General features: G+C 43.2%; 1 protein-coding gene across 1 annotated transcript; it reads left to right on the top strand.

The window, feature by feature from the left end:
* Positions 1-17,076: 17,076 nt before the first annotated feature.
* On the top strand, positions 17,077-21,145 carry LOC137353667 (prolactin-like). Its single transcript, XM_068020027.1, has 4 exons — positions 17,077-17,151; positions 17,819-17,926; positions 19,539-19,718; positions 20,975-21,145. Exons 1-4 carry the CDS (start codon positions 17,077-17,079, stop codon positions 21,143-21,145), a joined length of 534 nt encoding a protein of 177 aa, XP_067876128.1.
* The last annotated feature ends 925 nt before the right edge of the window (positions 21,146-22,070 follow it).

Genomic DNA, 22,070 nt, shown 5'->3' with positions numbered 1-22,070 from the left:
CCAGTGAAAACAATCCGAGTTTATCCAACCTCTCCTCATAGCTAATGCCCTCCAGACCAGGCAACATCCTGGTAACCCTCTTCTGTACCCTCTTCAAAGCCTCCACGTCCTTCTGGTAGTGCGGCGACCAGAATTGCACGCAATATTCTAAGTGTGGCCTAACTAAAGTTCTGTACAGCTGCAGCATGACTTGCCAATTTTTATACTCTATGCCCCGACCGATGAAGGCAAGCATGCCGTATGCCTTCTTGACTACCGTATCCACCGGCGTTGCCACTTTCAGTGACCTGTGGACCTGTACGCCCAGATCTCTCTGCCTGTCAGTACTCCTAAGGGTTCTGCCATTTACTGTATACTTCCCACCTGCATTAGACCTTCCAAAATGCATTACCTCACACTTGTCTGGATTAAACTCCATCTGCCATTTCTCCGCCCAAGTCTCCAACCGATCTATATCCTGCTGTATTCTCTGACAATCCTCATCACTATCCGCAACTTCTCCAACCTTTGTGTCGTCCGCAAACTTACTATTCAGACCAGCTAAATTTTCCTCCAAGTCATTTATATATACTACAAAGAGCAAAGGTCCCAGCACTGATCCCTGCGGAACACCACTAGTCACATCCCTCCATTCCGAAAAGCACCCTTCCACTGCTACCCTCTGTCTTCTATGACAGAGCCAGTTCTCTATCCATCTTGCCAGCTCACCTCTGATCCCGTGTGACTTCACCTTTTGTACCAGTCTGCCATGAGGGACCTTGTCAAAGGCTTTACTGAAGTCCATATAGATAACATCCACTGCCCTTCCTTCATCAATCATCTTCGTCACTTCCTCAAAAAACTCAATCAAATTAGTGAGACACGACCTCCCCTTCACAAAACCATGCTGCGTCTCGCTAATAAGTTTGTTTGTTTCCAAATGGGAGTAAATCCTGTCCCGAAGAATCCTCTCTAATAATTTCCCTACCACTGACGTAAGGCTCACCGGCCTATAATTTCCTGCATTATCCTTGACACCCTTCTTAAACAAAGGAACAACATTGGCTATTCTCCAGTCCTCTGGGACCTCACCTGTAGCCAATGAGGATGCAAAGATTTCTGTCAAGGCCCCAGCAATTTCTTCCCTTGCCTCCCTCAGTATTCTGGGGTAGATCCCATCAGGCCCTGGGGACTTATCTACCTTAATGCCTTGCAAGACACCCAACACCTCCTCCTTTTTAATAATGAAATGACTGAGACTATCTACACTCCCTTACCTAGGCTCATCATCCACCAAGTCCTTCTCTTTGGTGAATACTGATGCAAAGTACTCATTTAGTACCTCACCCATTTCCTCTGGCTCCACACATAGATTCCCTTCTCTGTCCTTGAGTGGGCCAACCCTTTCCCTCGTTACCCTCTTGCTCTTTATATACTTATAAAAAGCCTTGGGATTTTCTTTCATCCTGTTTGCCAATGACTTTTCATGACCCCTTTTAGCCCTCCTAACTCCTTGCTTAAGTTCCTTCCTACTGTCTTTATATTCCTCAAGGGATTCGTCTGTTCCTAGCCTTCCAGCCCTTACGAATGCTTCCTTTTTCTTTTTGACGAGGCTCACAATATCCCGCGTTATCCAAGGTTCCCGAAACTTGCCAAACTTATCCTTCTTCCTCACAGGAACATGCCAGTCCTGGATTCTAATCAACTGACATTTGAAAGACTCCCACATGTCAGATGTTGATTTACCCTCAAACAGCCGCCCCCAATCTAAATTCTTCAGTTCCTGCCTAATATTGTTATAATTAGCCTTCCCCCAATTTAGCAACTTCACCTGAGGACTACTCTTATCCTTATCCACAAGTACCTTAAAACTTATGGAATTATGGCCACTGTTCCCGAAATGTCCCCCTACTGAAACTTCGACCACCTGGCCGGGCTCATTCCCCAATACCAGGTCCAGTGCAGCCCCATCCCTAGTTGGACTATCTACATATTGTTTCAAGAAGCCCTCCTGGATGCTCCTTACAAATTCTGCCCCATCCAAGCCCCTAGCACTAAGTGAGTCCCAATCAATATCGGGGAAGTTAAAATCACCCAGCACCACAACCCTGTTACCTTTACTTCTTTCCAAAATCTGTTTACATATCTGCTCCTCTACCTCCCGCTGGCTGTTGGGAGGCCTGTAGAAAACCCCAACATCGTGACTGCACCCTTCCTATTCCTGAGCTCCACTCATATTGCCTCGCTGCATGACCCCTCCGAGGTGTCCTCCCGCAGTACAGCTGTGATATTCTCCTTAACCAGTAATGCAACTCCCTATTGTATCTATTGTCATGCATGAGGTATCCTAAAGTGAGTAGGACAGGCTGGATGGACAAGAGAGTCTTTTCCTGTCTGTCATTGTTGGCATGTTCACAGCTCGGAGTCCATTCCATGCACTGATCACTCTCACCATGCTAAGAACTTCCTGATATCAGTCCCAAACTCCTCTTTTTATTGATTGAACCTTGGCCCCTTTCTTTCGTCACAGTTTGGATTGGATTTTAAAGCTCTGGGTTCACCATTTCTGGACCATTTACCACCTCACACATTGACAAAACAGTTTCTGCTCAGTTTTTAGTCCTCTAAAATTAAAATCTTTATTCAGTCATACAGCTGTAATATATTCACATTTCACTGCTCTCTCTATTAGACTGAATCTAATTGGTAAAGTGTGAAATGCTTATTTATACTTCACTGCGGGAATGACTTCATGATTCACAAGGGAGCTATGTCAGTGATTCTCACCAGACATATATAAATAGGTTTATCACACTAGTTATTACACTTTCTATTCATACCAGAATGGTGTAGCAAATTTAATCAAGCATTACATGTTTCAATGAGATCACCTCTCATTATTCTAAATTGCAGGGACTATAGGCCCAGTCTACACAATTTCTTCTCATAGGACAATTCCCTCATTCCAGGAATCAGCACATCAATAAAGGCAGATAGCAAGATAGGTGGGTGAGATGGATCAATAGATATATAGAACCAAATAGCTTGATATAGGAGATTGATATGTAAATATGGAGAGGTAGATAGTAAGATTAATAGAGAGAGATAGATAAATGATGACTGATAGAAATATAGGTAAGGTAGACAGACAGAGAAACAAAGAGAAAGATAGATAGATGGATGAATGAAGTTAGAGAAGTATGTGTTAACGTCAACAGGATTTTCAACCCTACGCCAAAAGATTTTATTGATTCCATCCAGTTGGGAGTTAATTTAGTTGCCAATAAATGAATAATTTATGCTGAATGGACACACTTTCCCTCTGCGACATTTACCATTCATAGAATCTGTCACCTGGGGCATCCGGTGACCGTTGCCTTCAGGAGAGCTCTCATTAATGCATAGCAATGAGGCAACATCCATATTAAACGTGCTGTTAAGGTTAAAGCCTTTTAGTTGATGTAAGATAAATGTGAATCGAAGGCTGGGATCTCAAAACTTTAAGAATCTAACAGGTTGTGAAAAGGGCCTTTGAGAATCATGTAGCCAGGCACCTCACCAATAAATTCACAAATTTTCTGTTACATCTTAATAAAGGGTCAAAGAAAGACAAAGGCCTAGAAATTAGTTCAGGCCTGTTTTGACTCACCAATTAGATTTGTGCGCCCAAAGATGGAGGCCCAGGAAACACAAGAAATTGGTCTTCAAGCTTCATAAACATACTTCAGGTGAGCTTCCAGTGGGTCTACAAGCATCTCTCTCAATTGAGGAACCTAAATTCTGGCCCACCTGACTCATTGGTATCGGTCCTCGGGTGAGTCTCAGGGGTGGGGCAGGAGGTAGCCAGTGGTAGGACAGTGGGAAGGGGTTGAGTTTGGCTGGCATCCATGTCTAGAGGAGCTGAGCAGAGCAGGCCTGGCTTCAGGGCAGGCCAATCTGGCACTGGGGTAAAAACAAATATAACGAAGTCCAATTTCTAACCCAAAGATTCTTCGTACTACAACTACCCACACTGTACTTGACCTGGGAGTGCTTGGTGTGGATACTGGATATCTGAGCTGGAGAATATTGGAGTAATGCATTCAGTTCTGGGCACCGCAGCTCAGGCAGGATATGTTGGCCTTGGAGAGGGTACAGCACAGATTCAACAGAATGATACCGGGGCTAAAACTGTTATGAGGACAGGTTGCATAGACTAGGCTTGTATTCCCTTGAGCATCGAAGATTAAGGGGTGATCTAATTGAGGTGTATAAGATGATTAAAGGATTTGATAGTGTAGATAGAGAGAAACTGGTGGGGGAATCCAGAACAAGGGGGCATAACCTTAAAATTAGAGCCAGCCTATTCAAGGGGTGATGTCAGGAAGTGTTTCTTCACACAAAGGGTAGTGGAAATCTGGAACTCTCTCCCCAAAAAGCTGTTGAGTCTTAGGATCAATTGAAAATTGCAATAGCGATTTTGATAGATTTTTGCTGAGTAAGGGGTATTAGGGGATACAGGACCAAGACAGGTAAATGGACGTAAGCTGCAGATCAGCCATGATCTAACTGAATGGCGGAATAGGCTTGAGGGGCTGAATGGCTTCCTCCTGTTCATATGATTATTTAATTTCACCTTGACAAATGCCAAGACTCACAAATATAAGTAACTGAGTTTGAAGTTTCACCTCCCAGCCAGTCCTTAGATTATGCCTGCCTCTGAAAATAGATGCACAATCAATGTCGGGGAGGTTAATGCATTCCCCCCCACAACCTCCCGCCCCATAGCTTCCAAGGCTGATGTTTACATTACAATTTCACTTTAATGTTCATGAACAGCCTACACAAACGCAGATGTGACTGTCAGGGGACAGATCCATCGCGTGGCATCAGAATCTCTCCAGCACTCAAGGTCACAGCAGAATGTCGGGATGTCTTACTGGGAGATGGGCAAGCAAATTCTCTCTGCAAAGCTTAAGTGCTCTTCAGACTCTTCCCCCGAGAGACTCTAGATTTAGAAATGGGGGTGGATCCGATTTCACGTTGGTGCAATCAGGTGTCATGTTTCCCCAGCATAATTTTCATTTTGCAAGAATCACTTTCTGCTTTTTTTTTCTCTTATAATTGCAGCCAGTCGTGTACGCTGGTACAGAAATCCTAAAAGCTTGCAGGGAGTTGATTTAGGAGGTCAGATTGAGGTTAGTTTAAAACCTACTTTCACTGGAAATCAAATATTCCTCTTCACTCTCAAGATCAATGCATTCAAAGAATATTTTGCCATAAAGCACTGTACAGAGAGTGATGGTGAAATGAGTTGCAACATTAAGCTTTCTTAAATCCAACCAGGGCATTGGCTTTGAATAGAAGGATCGTTAGCAACAGGAAAATATCCAGCAGGCTCCAAAACTCAACCCATCTTCTCAGCTATTCTCTCAATCCAATCTCTCTCCGGAAACAGCTCCAATTGTTTCTTGATCCCACTAAAACAGTCTCCTTCAATGGGGTTCTTTGGTAACTTACTCTGAAGCTCATTATTGTCCTTTCCTGTGGAAAGGTTACACCAAAGTTGGTCATTTTGAGCATCCTTCCCCTCACACTTAACCCATCCACAAAGCCAGTGTGACACCTCTCAGTGTCCCTGGAGCCTCTCTAAGTAACACTCCCAAGTTCGTGCTAAATACTGTTGATTTAGTAGGCGTTTTTTTTTTAAAGCTGTGCCCACTCCCGAGCCATAAGCACATAATCTAGGCTGATATTGAGGGAGTCCAGAACAAGGGACTGTAACTAGGTAGTACTGAGGGAGTGCTGCACTGTTGTCTTTCACACAAGATGTTGAGCTGAGGCCCTCTCAGATAGATGCAAATTATCACATGGCGCTATTTCAAAGAGGAGCGGGAGAGTTCCTCTGATGGCCCAGCCAATATTTAACCCTCAACTAACATCACTTAAAAAAAAACAGATGGTCTGGTTGTTATCGCATTGCTGTTTGTGGGAGCTTGCTGTGCGCAAAGTGGCTGCCGCATTACAACAGTGACTATAATTTAAAAGTATTTCATTGGCTGTGAAGCATTTTGGTACATTGAGGTTGTGAAAGGTGCTATATAAATGCAAGTTCTTTCTAGATACCCAACCTTCCCATATTTGGTGAGAATCTCTGACAGATGGGTTCAGTCATCTCCCATGCTGTCAATTGCTGACTGTGAACTTCTATGAGCATGTGTTGATAAGGAGGTGGAACACTCTAAGCGGTCATATAGGAAGTGAAAATTCTCTATTGAAGTTAGAGGCTCAATAGTTTTAATAGACGGCTTTTGTGACCACTATGAATGTTGGGGTACCCCTGCCTCCATACACGTCTCAGGATTTCTATTAGTCTCCAGTAAGAGGAAACACTCCCAAAAGCTAGTCGGATGAGAAGTGAGGGAGAAAGTGAAAGAGAGATAAAGGGCGAGGGGGAAAGAGTGAAAGAGAAAAACGATAAAAGTAAAAAGACAGGGATAAGCAGGGAGCAGCTATCAATGCTATTTGGCTATCGCCTAAAGCTCAAGCAAAGGCCACACTTTGCCCTTTTTAGCCTGTTTATCTTTGGGTGTCTGTGGTTGCCTCAGATATGTCTTGTCACTAACAATCTTGCACGTTTTGTTTTGCTTAGTGTTGGGAACTCTGCTGAGCCACACTTGAGCTGTACAGTACCCGGCAGGAATGAATTGAACCTCTTCAGTGGGTGTGTATACCATATGGTAAGGTACAAAAAGCATTGCCTTTTCTGCTAAACTCTAGCTTATATGCTTACAGTGCCACCTAGTGTAATAAGCAGAAGATGCACCTTTAGAGATAGTAATAACTGGGTTAACTGGTAATAGAATCACAGAATAATACAGCGCAGAAGAGGCCCTTCGGCCCATCGAGTCTGCACCGATGCATTAAAGAAACCTGGACCTGTCTACCTAATCCCATTTGCCAGCACTTGGCCCATCGCCTTGAATATTGGTACTTTTTAAAGGATGTGAGGCAACCTGCCTCTACCACCCTCCCAGGCAGTGCATTCCAGACCGTCACCACCCTCTGGGTTAAAAAGTTCTTCCTCAAATCCCCCTTAAACCTCCTGCCCCTCACCTTAAACCTGTGACCCCTCGTAACTGACCCTTCAACTAAGGGGAACAGCTGCTCCCTATCCACCCTATCCATGCCCCTCATAATCTTGTACACCTCGGTCACCCCTCAGTCTTCTCTGCTCCAGCGAAAACAACCCAAGCCTATCTAACCTCTCTTCGTAGCTTAAATGTTCCATCCCAGGCACCATCCTGGTGAATCGCCTCTGCACCTCCTCCAGTGCAATCACATCCTTCCTATAATGGGGCGACCAGAATTGCACACAGTACTCCAGCTGTGGCCTTAGAAGCACACTAGGGCCCAAAGCTCTGGAATCCCTCCCTAAAACTCTTAGCCTCTCCAATTCTCTCTCCTTTACGGAGGGCATTGCAGAGCCTGGGGCCTAGACAGCTGAAGGCATGGCTGCCAATGGTGGGTGAAGGGACTGGGGCATGAATAAGAAGCCAGAGTTGAAGGAATGCAGAGCTCCCAGAGGGTTGTCGAGCTGGAGGAGATTACAGAGATAGGAAGGGGTGGGAGAAACCATGAAAGGACTCACACACAAGTGAGAACTTAAGTCCAGTACCATAACCACAATACTACTGTACCTCAATGTAAGGACTGGGAGGACAAGGGTGGCACAGTGGTTATCACCACAGCTCCAGTGACCTGGGTTCGGTTCTGGGTACTGCCTGTGTGGAGTTTGCAAGCTCTCCCTGTGAGTCCCACACTCTAGCTTTTTCTCCATAACCACTTCATGTATATGTCCAATTGCCTTGTGAAAATTCCTATGAAACCTGCTTCCACCACCCTTTCAGGTAGTGTGTTCCAGATCATAACAAACCTCTGTGTGAAAATGCTTTTCTTCATTTCTCCTCTAGTTTTTTTGTCAGTTATTTTAAATCTATGGCCTCTAGTTAGCGAGCCACTTGTCAGAGGAAATGGCTTCTCTATACTTGCTCTATCGAAACCCACGAACCTTCTCTGCTCTATGGAGAACCATCCCCACTTCTCCAATCTCTCGACATCACTGAAGATAGAGTAAATAAAGAGAAACTGTTTCCACTGGCTGAAGGGTCGATAACCACAGGGCATAGATGGTGGAAATAGATTCAAAAGGGAATTGAATAATTTCTTGAAGAATAAATTGTCGGGATATGTTCAAAGAGTGGGGGAGTGGGTCTAACTGGATTGCTCTTAGAAAGAGTCAGCACAGACTCAATGGGACGAATGGCCCTCCTCTGTGCTGTACTATTCCATGATTCTATGATAAGTCCCTCGTACCTGGTATCATCCTAGTTAAACTCCTTTGTACTCTCACCAAGGCCTTGATATTTCTCCTAAAGTGTGGTTCACAGAATTGTACACAATAATTCCAGCCAAGATCTGACCAGAGATTTGTAAAAGTTTAGTATAACTTCCTTGTTCTTGTATTTGTCTCTATATACAAAGTCAAGTTTTTTCTTGTTTCTAGCTCTAGCATTCTGAGTGCCTGATTCACTCATGCTCATCCAGCATTTTGCATGAAAGCAGGTTTGCTTAGTTATTCTAACACACTCCTGGCTGGCCTCCCACATTCGATCCGTAAATGATCCAAAACTCTGATGCCTGTGTCCCAACTTTCACCAAGTCCCGTTCACCCATCACCCCCGCACCTGCTGACCTACATTGGTGCCTGGTTGAACAATGCCTCGATTTGTAAAATTCTCATCCTTGTTTTCAAACCCCTCCGTGACCTCGCCCCTCCCTATCTCTGTAATCTCCTCCAGCCCCACAACCCTTCAAGATATCTGTCCGCCTCTAATTCCGGTCTCTTGAGTATCCCGGATTTTAATCACTCCACCATTGGTGGCCTTGTCTTCAGTTGCCTAGGCCCTAAGCTCTGGAACACCCTCCCTACACCTCTCTGTCTTTTTAAATCTCTCTCCTCCTTTAAGACATTCCTTAAACCTACCTCTTTGACCAAGCCTTTGGCCATCTGCCCTAATATCTCATGTGGCTTGGTGTCATATTTTGCTTCATACTGCTCCTGTGAAGTGCCTTGGGACGTTTTATTAAGTTAAAGGTGCTTTATAAATACACGTTGTTGTTGCTGAGAACCCTGCTTGGAAGTGTGCGCATTGATGTTGGATAAGGACAGATTCAGGATGACATGTTCTGTGGTCATGTAGCCTGCTGACCCTCGGTACCTCGGCTCAAAACTTGATGAATGGCTGTCCGGGTGAGAAATAGGAAGGTACCTGAGGAACTGTAGCTCACAGGACTGCTGTGCAGGGTAGTGGGGTAGGGGGGCGGAAAACTGAAGGGATATAAGATGAGCATTTAGTGTCAGCGGTGGCTCAGTTGGTCACACTCTCATCTCTGAGTTAGAAGCTGGTGGCCTCAAATGTCACTCCATGACTTGCGCATAAAAATCAAAGCTGGTACTCCAGTGCAGTACTTAGCGAGTGCTGCACTGGTGGAGGTGCTGTTTTTCAGATGAGATGTTAAACTGAGGCTCTGTCTGCCCTCTCAGGTGGATGTAAAAGATCCTATGGCACTATTTCAAAAAAAGAGCAGGGGAGTTCTCCTTGGTGTCCTGGCTGATATTTATGCCTCATCCAACATCACTAAACAAATTATCTGGTCATTATCACATTGCTGTTTGTGGGAGCTTGCTGTGCGCAAATTGGCTGCTGCATTTCCTACATTACAACAGTGACTACACTTCAAAAGTATTTCATTGGCTGTAAAGCACTTTGTGATAGCCTGTGGTCGGGATAGGCGCTATAGAAATGCAAGTCTTTCTTTCAATTGCAGGGATATGTGGAAAGAGTGGGGAAGTGGAACAAACTGGATGGTGGAAGGGGGCCTAGATGGACTGTGGTCTTTTTGTCCGCTAGAAGTTCTTATGACGTACAATCTCTTTCTATGTACGTAGACAGCTACTCGTACACTTGGAGAACATATGGGCACTGTGGAACCAATTGCTGAAAAGAAAAGACAGATAATCTTTGTTTTGACATCTCCTAAGAATTTCTTCCACTTCCAGGTAAAGATATTCAGACTAATGAATGCCAAATGAATGTCAGACCGTTTGGGGGATTACCTGAGGGTGCGCAGAATATGAATATTCAAACCTAACTGAGTTCTATAACTCATCAATAAGCAAACACATGCTTGAAAAGGGCATGAAGTGGAAATGCTGAGCATTTCAGACATCTCCAAACACACTAGTACAGACTAGTCCTGATGAAAGGTCATCGACCTGGAATGTAAACTCACTTTCTCTGTCCACAGACACTGCCAGACCTGCTGAGCATTTTCCAGTATTTTCTGTTTTATCATACCAGCACAGACTTGGTTACAGAAGTGGAATCCGTATGTGTGCTTCAGTTGGACCTCTCATCTCCCTACTGTTCCAAAATACCTCAACATTTACAAACTGCGATAGGAGTAGGTATTTTCCCCAATTTCTACTGTGAGATTCCTGGTGAAAAGGTAGAAAAAGTAAAAAGGACTTGCACTCCTATATCACCTTTCATAGCCTCAGAACATTCCTAACAGTCTTAAATCTGAATAAAGGAAACTATGAAGATATGAGGGGCAAGTTGGCTGTGGTGGATTGGGAAAAAGCACTAAAAGATTTGATGGTAGACTGGCTATGGCTAGTATTTAAAGAAGTGTTACATGGCCTACAACAAATATACAGTCCTCCAATACACAGAAACCCAACAGGAAAGATGACTCAACTGTGGCTAACAAAAGAAGTTAAAGATTATATTAGATCAAAGGAAGTGGTTTATAAAGTTGTCAGAAAAAAATGGTAAGCCCAAGGATTGGGAGCAATTTAGAAAACTGATAAAGAAAGGGAAAAGAGAATATGAATGCAAGCTAGCGGGAAACATACAGGCAGACTGTAAAAGCTTCTTTAGGTATGTGAAAACGAAATGTGAGTTCATTACAGGCGGAGACAGGAGAATTTATAACGGACAATAGGGAAATGGTGGAGAATCTAAACAATTACTTTGTGACTGTCTTCAAGCAGGGATATACAGAAAATCTCCCAGAAATACTAGGGAGCCAAGGGACTTGTGAAAATGAGGAACTGAAAGAAATTAGCATTAATAAAGAGGTAGTACTCAAAAAATTAACTGGATTGAAGGATGACAAATCCGCTGGACCAGATGAGCTACATCCCAGAGTGTTGAAGGAGATGGTTATAGAGATAGTGGGTGCATTGGTGGTTATCTTTCAAAATTCTACAGATTATGGAAAGGTTCCTGCAGACTGAAAAGTAGGAAATATAAGCCTACTATTTAAGAAAGGAAGGAGAGGGAAAACGGGAACTACAGACCCGTTAGTCTGATATCAGCAATAACGAAAATGTTAGAATCTATTATAAAGGATGTGATAGCTGGATACTTAGAAAATAATGATATGATTGGGCAGACTCAACATTGGTTTATGAGAGAGAAATCATGTTTGACAAACCTGTTGGAGTTTTTTAAGGAGGTTACTTGGAGCATAGATAAAGAACCAGTGGATGTGGTGTATTTGGGTTTTGAGAATGCTTTTGATAAGGTCCCACATAGGGGGTTAGTAAACAGAATTAGATCACATGGGATTGGGAATAATATATTGGTGTGGATTGTGAATTGGTTAACAGACAGAAAACAGAGAGTAGGAATAAATGGGTCATTTTCAGGATGGCACGCTGTTACTAGCTGTTCACAATCTATATAAATGAAGTGGATGTGGGGACCAAATGTAATATTTCCAAATTTGCTGATGACACAAAACTAGGTGTGAATGTAAGTTGTGAGGAGGATGCATGGAGGCTTCAAAGGGAATTGGACTGTCTAAGTGAATGGGCAAGAACATGGCAGATGAAATATAATGTGAATAAGTGTGCAGTCATTCACTTTGGTAGAAAAAAAACAGAAATGCAGAGTATTTCTTAAATGGTGAGAGGTTGGGAAGTGTTGATGGCCAAAAGGCACTGGGTGTCCTTGTTCACGAGTCACTAAAAGCTCACAAGCAGGTGCAGCAAGCTATTAGGAAGGAAAATACTATATTGGCCTTTATTGCAAGGGGATTTGAGTACAGGAGTAATAATATACTGCTGCAATTGTATAGAGCCTTGGTGAGACCACATCTGGAGTATTGTGTACAGTTTTGGTCTCCTTACCTAAGGAAGAATATACTTGCCATAGTGGGAGGGCAATGGAGGTTTACCAGACTAATCCCTGGGATGGCGGGATTGTCTTATGAAGTGAGATTGAGGAAATTGGGCTTGCATTCTCTAGAGTTTTGAAGAATGAGAGGTGATCTCATTGAAACTTACAAAATTCTTACAGGGTGTGACAGGGTGGATGTTGATAGAATGTTTCCCCTGGCTGGTGAGTCTAGAACCAGGGGACTCAGTCTCAGAATATGTGGTAGGCCATTTAAGACTGAGATGAGGAGGAATTTCTTCACTCAGAGGGTGGTGAATCTTTGAAATTCTTTACGTCAGAGGGCTGTGGAAGCTCAATCATTGAGCATGTTCAAGACAGAAGTCAATAGATTTCTGATATTTATAACATTAAGGGATATGGGGATAGTGCAGGAACCGGGATCTAATTAAATGGTGGAGCACGCTTGATGGGCTGAATGGCCTACACTTGCTCCTCTGTTCCTATTCCAAAGCACTTTACAGCCAATGACTTGCTTTTGATGTGTAGTCACTGTTGCGATGTAGGAAACATGCCAGCCAATACCTGTACAGCAAGCTCCCACAAAGATCAATGAGATAATTGACAAGATCATCAGTTTTAGCTGTTGGTTGAGGGATAAATATTGCCCAGAACACTGGGAAGAACTCCCCAGCTCTTCATCGAACAGTGCCATAAATATATATATATATATATATAAATAAGAGAGAGAGAGAGAGAGAGAGAGAGAGAAAGTGAAAGGAGAGAGAAAAGCAGGTTTTGCCTGTAACATAGTTCGGATGAAGATTTAGCCGATCTTTCTTTTCTCTGACTGACATGCTGCATATTTCCAACATTTTCTATTTTTATTTCAGATTTCCAACATTCATGTTTGTCTTTCTTATTCACCCAACTAAAATATACTTTTTTAATTATTTTAATATCGAAACATAGAAAAATAGGAGCAGGAGTAGTCCATTCGGCCCTTCGAGCCTGCTCTGCCATTCAATACGATCATGGCTGATGATCCAAACTCAGTAACCTGTTCCCGCTTTCTCCCCATATCCCTTGATCCCATTAGCCCTAAGAATTATATCTAACTCTTTCTTGAACATGTTTAATGATTTGGCCTCAACTGCTTTCCGTGGTGGAGAATTCAGCAGGTTCACCACTCTCTGGGTGAAGAAATCACTCCTCATCTCAGTCCTAAATGGCTTACCCCTTATCCTTAGACTGTGACCCCTGGTCCTGGACTCCCCCGCCATCGGGAACATCCTTCCTGCATCTAGTCTGTCCAGTCCTGTTAGAATATTGTAGGTTTCTATGAGATATAAGGCTTCATCTAAGGACATTAAGGACACAGGTTTTGACATCATTGAGCAGGAAGAAAAAGACTAAATATTAACTAAGTAGTTGCAAACAATATTTTTCCAATGAGTGACTAATGGTGTGGTTAAAGGTGCTAACTGAATATTAATTGTTTAAGGGGCCATGCGCAGCAATGTAGTTAATGAATATGATTATAACCAGGTCTATAAATTGCTCTGAATCCTTTGGGAACAGAAGGACAAGTTGAGGCTTTGGTTTTCACTGTCTAAACCAACATCAGACAACAATGGTCATCCTTCTAATCTGTAGTCACATTTCTCTTAAAGGTATGGATTTTTCTAAACTTTTTTTTGATAATGACTTCATGCATTCATTCAGGTAAGGGATGTTAGTGTTGGGGAATGGAATGAGGCAGATAGTGTCACAATCAAGGGCTCTGAGGGGGAAAAATAGATCATGGGGTAGAGATGGAGCAACGCTCACACACTCTGCCCAACCATGTGTCTGAGACCCAACTTGAGAAGAGACCTCCTAATGTCAGAGTCATAATGGCACACAAGGAGGCCATTCGGCTCATTAAGTCCATGCTGGCTCTCTGCAGAGCAATCCAATCAGTCCCATTCTCCAGCTTGATCCCCATAGCCCTATAAATTTAAGAAATTCAAGTGCCCATCCAACTTCCTTTCAAAATCATTCGTCGTTTCTGCTTCCAGCACCCTCGTAGGCAGCAAGTCGTGGGTCATTACCACTCCCTGCATAAACAGTTCTGCCTCACATTTCCTCCTACATCTTTTGTCCAAAACAGTAAATCTGAATCCCTTAGTCCTTGTATATCAGCTAATGGGAGTAGTTTTTCCTTGTCTACCCTATCCAAACCTGCCAGAGTCTTGTATGCTTCTATCAAATCTCCCCCTCAAACTCCTTTGAGCAGTAGTATGAAGTAGCAAGTAGTACTAATAGTACTAATCCATTTCACTACTGATATCCTATGCCGACCCTCAGTGAGTAATTAGAGTTCGGTTCTTGTGCTGGGCTCATGGCCACTGTGAATTGGATTGAAACTGATTTGAATTACTTAACGGATGATCCTTACAGGCGGGGGTGAAGTAGCTGCTTAACAACTTTTCTTTCATAGCATGTTTGTTGTTGTGTACTGGATTGGAGGAAATGAAGTGTTTTCACAGTGAGGAAAAGTTAAATCCTGCTCAAAAAGGGGTGATGATGTCTTTTGTATTTCAGCATTGCTCGTTATGGAGAAAGAGAAATTTCAAGACTTGCACCTTTCACGACCTCAGTATGTTCCAAAGTGCTTCACAGCCAATTAAGTAGTTTTTCTTTGAAGTGTAGTCACCGTTCTAACATGGCAGCCAATTTGTGCACAGCAAGCTCCCACGAACAGACATGTGATAACGGCCAGATAATGCTTTTTTTTAGTGATACTGGTTGAGGGATAAAGACTGGCCAGGAGCAGTCCCCTGCTGTTCTTTGAACAGCGTCATGGGATCTTGTATGCCAACCTGAGATGCCTCATCTGATATACAGGTGTTGTTCACTGCTACAGTTCACTGTTGTTCTTCCCCTTGTGAGCACAGCAGGACGTACCTCAGATGAGTCCAGTTCTGGCAGACTCAGTGTCTTCTTATGCATTGCTTACAGTGAGTCAGAGAGGCACCATTCATCTATTGCAAATCCTCTGGGTACCTCAATTAATGTGATGTCATCTAATTACAACAACAACTTTCATTTATATAGCACCTTTAATATAGTAAAATGTCCCAAAGCGCTTTGCAGGAACATAATCGGACACCAAGCCAAAGAAGCTGACATTAGGACAGGTGATCAAATGTATGGTCAAAGAGGTAAGTTGTAAGCTGTGTCTTAAAGAATGAGAGAGAGGTGGAGTGGCAATGAGGTTTGGGCACTAGATGGCTAAAGACACAGCCACCAATGGTGGGGTGAAGGGAATGGGCATAGACAAAAGGCCAGGATTGGAGGAACGCAGAATTCTCCAATGGTTGCGGGACTGAAGGAGGTTACAAAGGTAGCAGCCCTTTTTAAAAGGTAGCAACACAAATCTTACTGTACTGTCTTACAAGAGCCAGGAGAAATTTTATGGTGGGTTTCAGTGTGGCAGGGTTGTTTTACTTCCTGACTATTACAATGGGTAATTTAAATGAAGGAACTCTTCAATTTTATAGCCTTTTACACTTCTGCTTTCCCCTCCTCTAAATGCACTGACTGGTGTTTCAGTACAGTTCCATGAGCAGGCCTCAAAGGTAGCCACTCTTTATGTATAAGGTTGGGCATTGAGTGTTAGCAGGCTGCTCAGGGGGAACCTGAGTCTCAGCACTCTCACAAAAAGGACTCAGTGATTTTCTCCCTCTGGGTGTTGTTTGCAGTCTGGAAGCTGCACAGCCTTCCACTTTAATCCAACCCAAAGCCCGCTTGAGATCAATAGGCGAAACATCAGGCAGGGTGTAATACAGGTTTCCCCGTAAACCCACCCCATTCTCACCAGGTGGTGCAGGTTAAAATAGTGACTTCATAGCAAAAACCGTGCAACCATTATGCATGCTTTCCTGAATTCCAAAAAGGAATTTTCTTCTTCGTGAAGGACTTTTTCTTGCTTTCCGCCAATCTCCAATTTTCTCCCCTCTTCTGCCAAAGGTAATGACACATGTTGAGGTACCATTCCTCGGGAACCAGCTGAGCCTCCCTCACAGTACCCATCCCAAGTGGCTACATTGCACCATCAACGTCTTCAGGCCGCAAGACCAGAGGAGATGGTGGCGTAGTGGTAATGGCACTGAGATAGTGATCCAGAGGCTCAGGCTAATGCCCTGGGGACACTGGTTCAAATCTCACCATGGCAACTGATGGAATTTAAATTCAATTAATTATTAAAAATCTGGAATTGAAAGCTAGTCTCAGTAATGGTGCCATGAAACTATCATCGATTGTTGTAAAAACCCATCTGATTCACTCATGTCCTTTCGGGAAGCAAATCTGTTGTCCTTACCTGTCTGGCCAACATGTGACTCCAGACCCACAGCAATGTGGTTGACTCTTAACTGTCCTCTGAAATGACCTAGCAAGACACTCAATTGTCAAGGGGAATTAGGGATGGGCAACAAATACTGGACTTGCCAGTGACGCCCACATCCCATGAAAGAATTAAAACATCTCATGCCAAGCCGAACTCAGTCACTTAAGTCCACACCTGCACACTATCCAATGGGGTGAGGGAGGAAGAAAAGGGTCCAATGATGGCAAACAGCAGCAGAAATACTTTCCCTAACTAGCCCAATGGTAATGTCTCTGAGCTAGTAGTGAATGGTAGCACCACTACAGTCCTGGTTGAGATCAACATGGTCCAGGGATAGAACCTGGAACTTTCTTGGGCTGAATGACTGAGTTATTAATGTAGTTAGCACTTAGCTTACTTGTAACCTTCTTTTCTCTTCTAGACTTACTTTCCTTGATAGTGTTGGTGTTTGGAGTTCAGGCCAGGGTTGGTGTTGTGATGGCTTTGCCCACTTGTGCCAATGGACATGGCGAATGCCAAACAATTTCAATAAGTGAATTATTTGATCGTGCTGTTGAGATCTCCCACCAGATGCATACTCTCTCCACGGATATGTACAATGAATTTGTGAGTATATTTATAATGAACCCAAGTGGCTTTTCCAAAGTGTCTGCCCAACAACCATGTATCTAGATTTAGTGAGACAGACGAAAAATAAAGTCAAGGCCATATACAAAGAATCAAACAGAAGTCCTCAAAATTCTGAAAGAGTCTAATAGGGTAAATAGTGACAGACCCAAAGAGGAATAAAAATTGATAAGTTAGCATTTAAAATTTTAAAAAACTCATTTGCAATGTTTTCAAATTTGAGCAAGAGGACCTGCTGAACCTTGTAACTGTTAATCTAGGGTCCTGGCGAGACCCTCTACAGTTCACGATCTCTGAATTCAGTGACACGTATAGGATCACCAGCTCCATCTTATTTATACTGGTTGTTGAATTGGTATCAGATGGGCATTGATTGAGGATTAGTGTTAGTAATTAGTTCGTGTTAGCCTGAATGAGTGTAGCCCCAACAATGATCAAGAAGCTTGACACTGTCCAGGACAAAGCAGTCCCCTTAATTGGCACTCCATGCACCACCTTAAACATTCACTCCCACAACCATCAGCGCACCATGGTGACACTATGTAACAGTTTTCTCTGGTGCTAGAAATTCTTTTGTTTTTTTCTTTAACAGATCCAGCATTTTATGCAAGGCCAACATCTTATCTTCAGCGTTATTAACAGTTGCCACACCTCCTCCATAGCAACACCTCAGAACAAGGAAGATGCATTAAGAACAAGTGTGAGTATTTCTGCCGAAACAATTTGAAGGAAAAAAACCCTCAAAATTTGTATGCACTTCTGAATTTCAGAAAATCTTTCATTCCTCGTCAATTAGGGTCTTTGCTAAACTCCACTTGTTGGCTGAGAGGACAGGCAAGGAAATTGCTCCCAGAAATGCTCTCTCATTCACCACTTAGAGGTGAGTAAGAAAGGAAGGCAGCAGAGAGAAACATAGAAAAATAGGAGCAGGAGTAGGCCATTCGGCCCTTCAAGCCTGCACCGCCATTCAATATGATCATAGCTGATTGTCCAAACTCAGTACCCTGTTCCCGCTTTATCCCCGTATCCCTTGATTCCTTTAGCCCTAAGAACTATATCTAACTCTTTCTTGAATATATTTAATGATTTGGCCTCAACTGCTTTCTGTGGTAGAGAATTCCACAGGTTCAACACTCTCTGGGTGAAGAAATCCCTCCTCATCTCAGTCCTAAATGGCTTACCCCTTATCCTTAGATTGTGACCCCTGGTCCAGGACTCCCTCGCCATCGGGAACATCCTTCCTGCATCTAGTCTGTCCAGTCCTGTTAGAATTTTGTAGGTTTCTATGAGATCACCTCTCATTTTTCTAAACTCTAGCAAATACAAGCCTAATCAACCCAATCTCTCTTCATACATCAGTCCTGCCATCCCAGGAATCAGTCTGGTGAAGCTTCGCTGCACTCCCTCCATAGCAAGAACATCCTTCCTCAGATAAGGAGACCAAAACTATACACAATACTCCAGATGTGGTCTCACCAAGGCCTTGTACAATTGCAGCAAGACATCCTTGCTCCTGTATTAGAATCCTCTTGTTATGAAGGCCAACATACCATTTGCCTTCTTAACTGCCTGCTGTACCTACATGCTTATTTTCAGCAACTGGTGCACAAGGACACCCAGGTCTCGCTACACCTCCCCCTTTCCCAATCTATCGCCGTTAAGTTAATAATCTGCCTTTCTGTTTTTACCACCAAAGCGGATAACCTCATTGTACTGCATCTACCATGTATTTGCCCACTCACTCAACCTGTCCAAATCACACTGGAGCTTCTCTGCATCCTCCTCACAGCTCACACTTCCACCCAGTTTTATGTCATCTGCAAACATGGATATATTACATTTAATTCCCTCATCTATATCATTAATATATATTGTGAATAGCTGGGGTCCTAGCACTGATCCCTGCGGTACCCCACTAGTCACTGCCTGCCATTCGGAAAAAGACCCTTTTATTCCTACTCTTTGTTTCCTGCCTGGCAACCAGTTCTCCATCCATGTCAGTACCTTACCCTCAATCCCATGTGCTTTAGTTTTGCACGCCAATCTCCTATGTGGGACCTTATCGAAAGCCTTCTGAAAGTCCAAATACACCACATCCACTGGTTCTCTCTTATCTATTATACTAGGTATACTAGCCTAGATATTGAGTGTCAGTGAACTATTTGACAGTGTAAGGCACTATAAGAATATACTTGGGCATAAATTGCCTGCTCCATCTTCAGGACTGAGGACAGATCCAAAGAGGAATAAAGATTGATAAATTAGCCTTTAAAATTAAAAAAACATTAATTTGCAATGTGTTCAACTTTCAGCGTGAGCGCCTGCTGAACCTTGTAATTGATATTCTAAGTTCCTGGCAAGACCCTCTACAATATATGATCTCTGAATTCAGTGACGCCTATAGGATTACGAGCTCCATCTTGAATAAGTCAGTGAAGATTCCCAAGCAAATGAAGCAACTTGCGAAAGGATTGAATAAGATCAGCGAGCAGGTACAGTTATGCTGATGTAAAGTGACAAGGAGAAAGAAAACTATATCAGGATATTGCAAAGTGCTTTACAGCCAATGAAGCACTTTTGAAGTGTATTCACTGTTGTAATGTAGGGAAGCATGACAGCCAATTTGCACACAGCAAGCTCCCACAAACAGCAATGTGATAATGACCAGATAATTTAATCTTTTTTTACCGTTAGATGAGGGATAAATATTGGCCAGGACACCATGGAGAACTCCCCCGCTCTTCTTCAAAATAGTGCCATCGGATCTTCTATGTCCACCTGAGAAGGCACAGAAACACGGGTAACATGTCATCTGAAAGACAGCACCTCTGGCAGTGCAGCGTTCCTTCAGTACGGCAAGGGAGTGTCAGCCTAGATTGTTATGCTCAAGTCTATGAACTGGGACTTGAACCCAAAACCTTCTAACTAGAGATGAGAGTGCTCCACACTAAGCCCCAACTAACACCTGCTACAGAGAAGACACGGGACAATACGATTAGTTTTGGATTGTTCTGGTGAAGAGCAGGCACCGACATGATGGGCTGAATGACCTCCTCCTGTGCTGTAAAACTTCTACATGAATTGTTAGTCTGAGCAGCTCAGATCCTAGTAGACTGGAGGGTTTTGCTATGCTATTTTTTCCCCTTCCTGTCCTGAGGTGCTAACATTTGGCAGGGTTCCACAGGCATCAGAATAGACAGTGAGCACCAACAGGTTATTTGACTGTAAAGGGAATTGGAGCTCAGCCTGATCCTGTCCTAATTCTAATGCAGGAAATTTCCTTAAGGTTTCAGTACTTTGTATTTATACTGCGTCTTTAATGTAGTAAAACGTCTCAATGCACATCACAGGAGCATTACCAGACAAAATTTGACAAAGCACAGAGACATAGGGAAAGTTGATAAAAACATGGTCGCAGAGGCAAATTTTAAGGAATGACTTGAAAGGAGAGGTAGCGAGGTTTAGAAATGGAATTCCTGAACTTAAGGTCCAGACAGCTGAAGGCATGGCCAGCAATGGTGAAATGACGAAATTCAAGGATGCGCAAGCAGCCAGAATTGGAGGACTGCAGAGATCTCAGAAGGCTGTAGGAAGTCACAGAGCTAGGGAGAGACAAGGCCATGGAGAGATCTGAACCCAAGGATCAGAACTTTAATACTGGGGCATTGCCAGACCAGAAGCCAATGTGGTTAGTGAGTGCAAATGTCATTATCATTTACCAGCAAAATGCTTCTCATTTCCATTTCAGGTTGGACAGCATAGGGCAGCCATTCAGCAGAGACTGCAATGGGAACAACCTTTGACTGAAGATGGACCCTCGGTAACATTGCAGCTGTACAGTCTCCTGCATTGTTTCCGCCGTGACACACACAAAATTGACAGCTACCTTAAACTACTGAAATGCAGATTCTCCCAGTAATCAAAGTGCTAAAAGGTCACTTTGTGGTAGATTTCTTATCCTAGGTTTTCACAGCTCAAGAGTGTTGCAAGTTCAACAACTCATGAACTTGTGTAAAATTATAGAAGGCCTATTTAGTTCTTTTCAGACATTTTTTGCTCTACAAAAAGCTGGGTTAACTTCCGACTCTGATTGATAAGTTGAGTCTTCTTCAAACGCAGTTTCTTCTGTCATTTTGCCCCAGGTTAGCAACAAGCAATGATACTTTGCCACACTACCCTATCACCATCTGAACACGCTGACTATCCCATCATTGCCTTTAGAAATCTTGACATTATTCTGCTTCACAATCTCCTGGAACTCACTGACTGCTTCCATCATACTTGCAGGCAATCAATGATTTCAAAAGCTAAATTAGATGGCCACTTGAAGGAAATAAACTTGCAGGGCTACAGGGATCTGGAAGGGGGGGGTGAAGGGGCTGGGACTGATTTGAAGTTCCGTGAAGAGCCGGCATGGAACCGATGGGCCAAATGGCCTCCTTCTGGTCTGTCTGTGACTCTATAACTTGCCCACTTGTTCACCGCTAGCTTCAAACCTCTCCCCACACTCACTATTTAATATACTTGTTGTTAATTCTCTAAATTTCCCTCCCTTGTTTTCCCCCCAAAATGCAAAGATACATACAGCTCCTTCTCCCTGCATCATTAGTACTAAAGTTAAACTGCTTTTCATCTTTAAAAAAATCATTCTCAGAATATTGGTGTTACTGGCACGACTAGCATTTGTTTCCCTCTCATTCCAGGAATCAATCTAGTGACCCATACCTGCACTCTCTCGAAGGCAAGTATACCCTTCCTTAGGCAAGATGAAACCTGTACACAGCACTCCAGCTGTGGTCTCACCAAGGCCCTATACAATTGCAGTTAGACCTCTTTACTCTCAC

This window comes from Heterodontus francisci, chromosome 41, assembly GCF_036365525.1.
Source record: "Heterodontus francisci isolate sHetFra1 chromosome 41, sHetFra1.hap1, whole genome shotgun sequence".
Lineage (NCBI taxonomy): Eukaryota > Metazoa > Chordata > Chondrichthyes > Heterodontiformes > Heterodontidae > Heterodontus > Heterodontus francisci.
Note: the sequence above shows the minus strand (reverse complement) of the source record. Positions and strands in the feature narration are given on the sequence as shown.

What these genes read in the sequence shown, in the direction of transcription:
- LOC137353667 (XM_068020027.1), top strand. Translation starts at nt 17,077, where the DNA reads ATGGCTTTGCCCACTTGTGCCAATGGACATGGCGAATGCCAAACAATT. An exon ending in GTGAATTATTTGATCGTGCT is followed by an intron (nt 17,152 to 17,818) that starts GTTGAGATCTCC and finishes TTTCTTTAACAG; the next exon opens with ATCCAGCATTTTATGCAAGG. An exon ending in AAGATGCATTAAGAACAAGT is followed by an intron (nt 17,927 to 19,538) that starts GTGAGTATTTCT and finishes TTCAACTTTCAG; the next exon opens with CGTGAGCGCCTGCTGAACCT.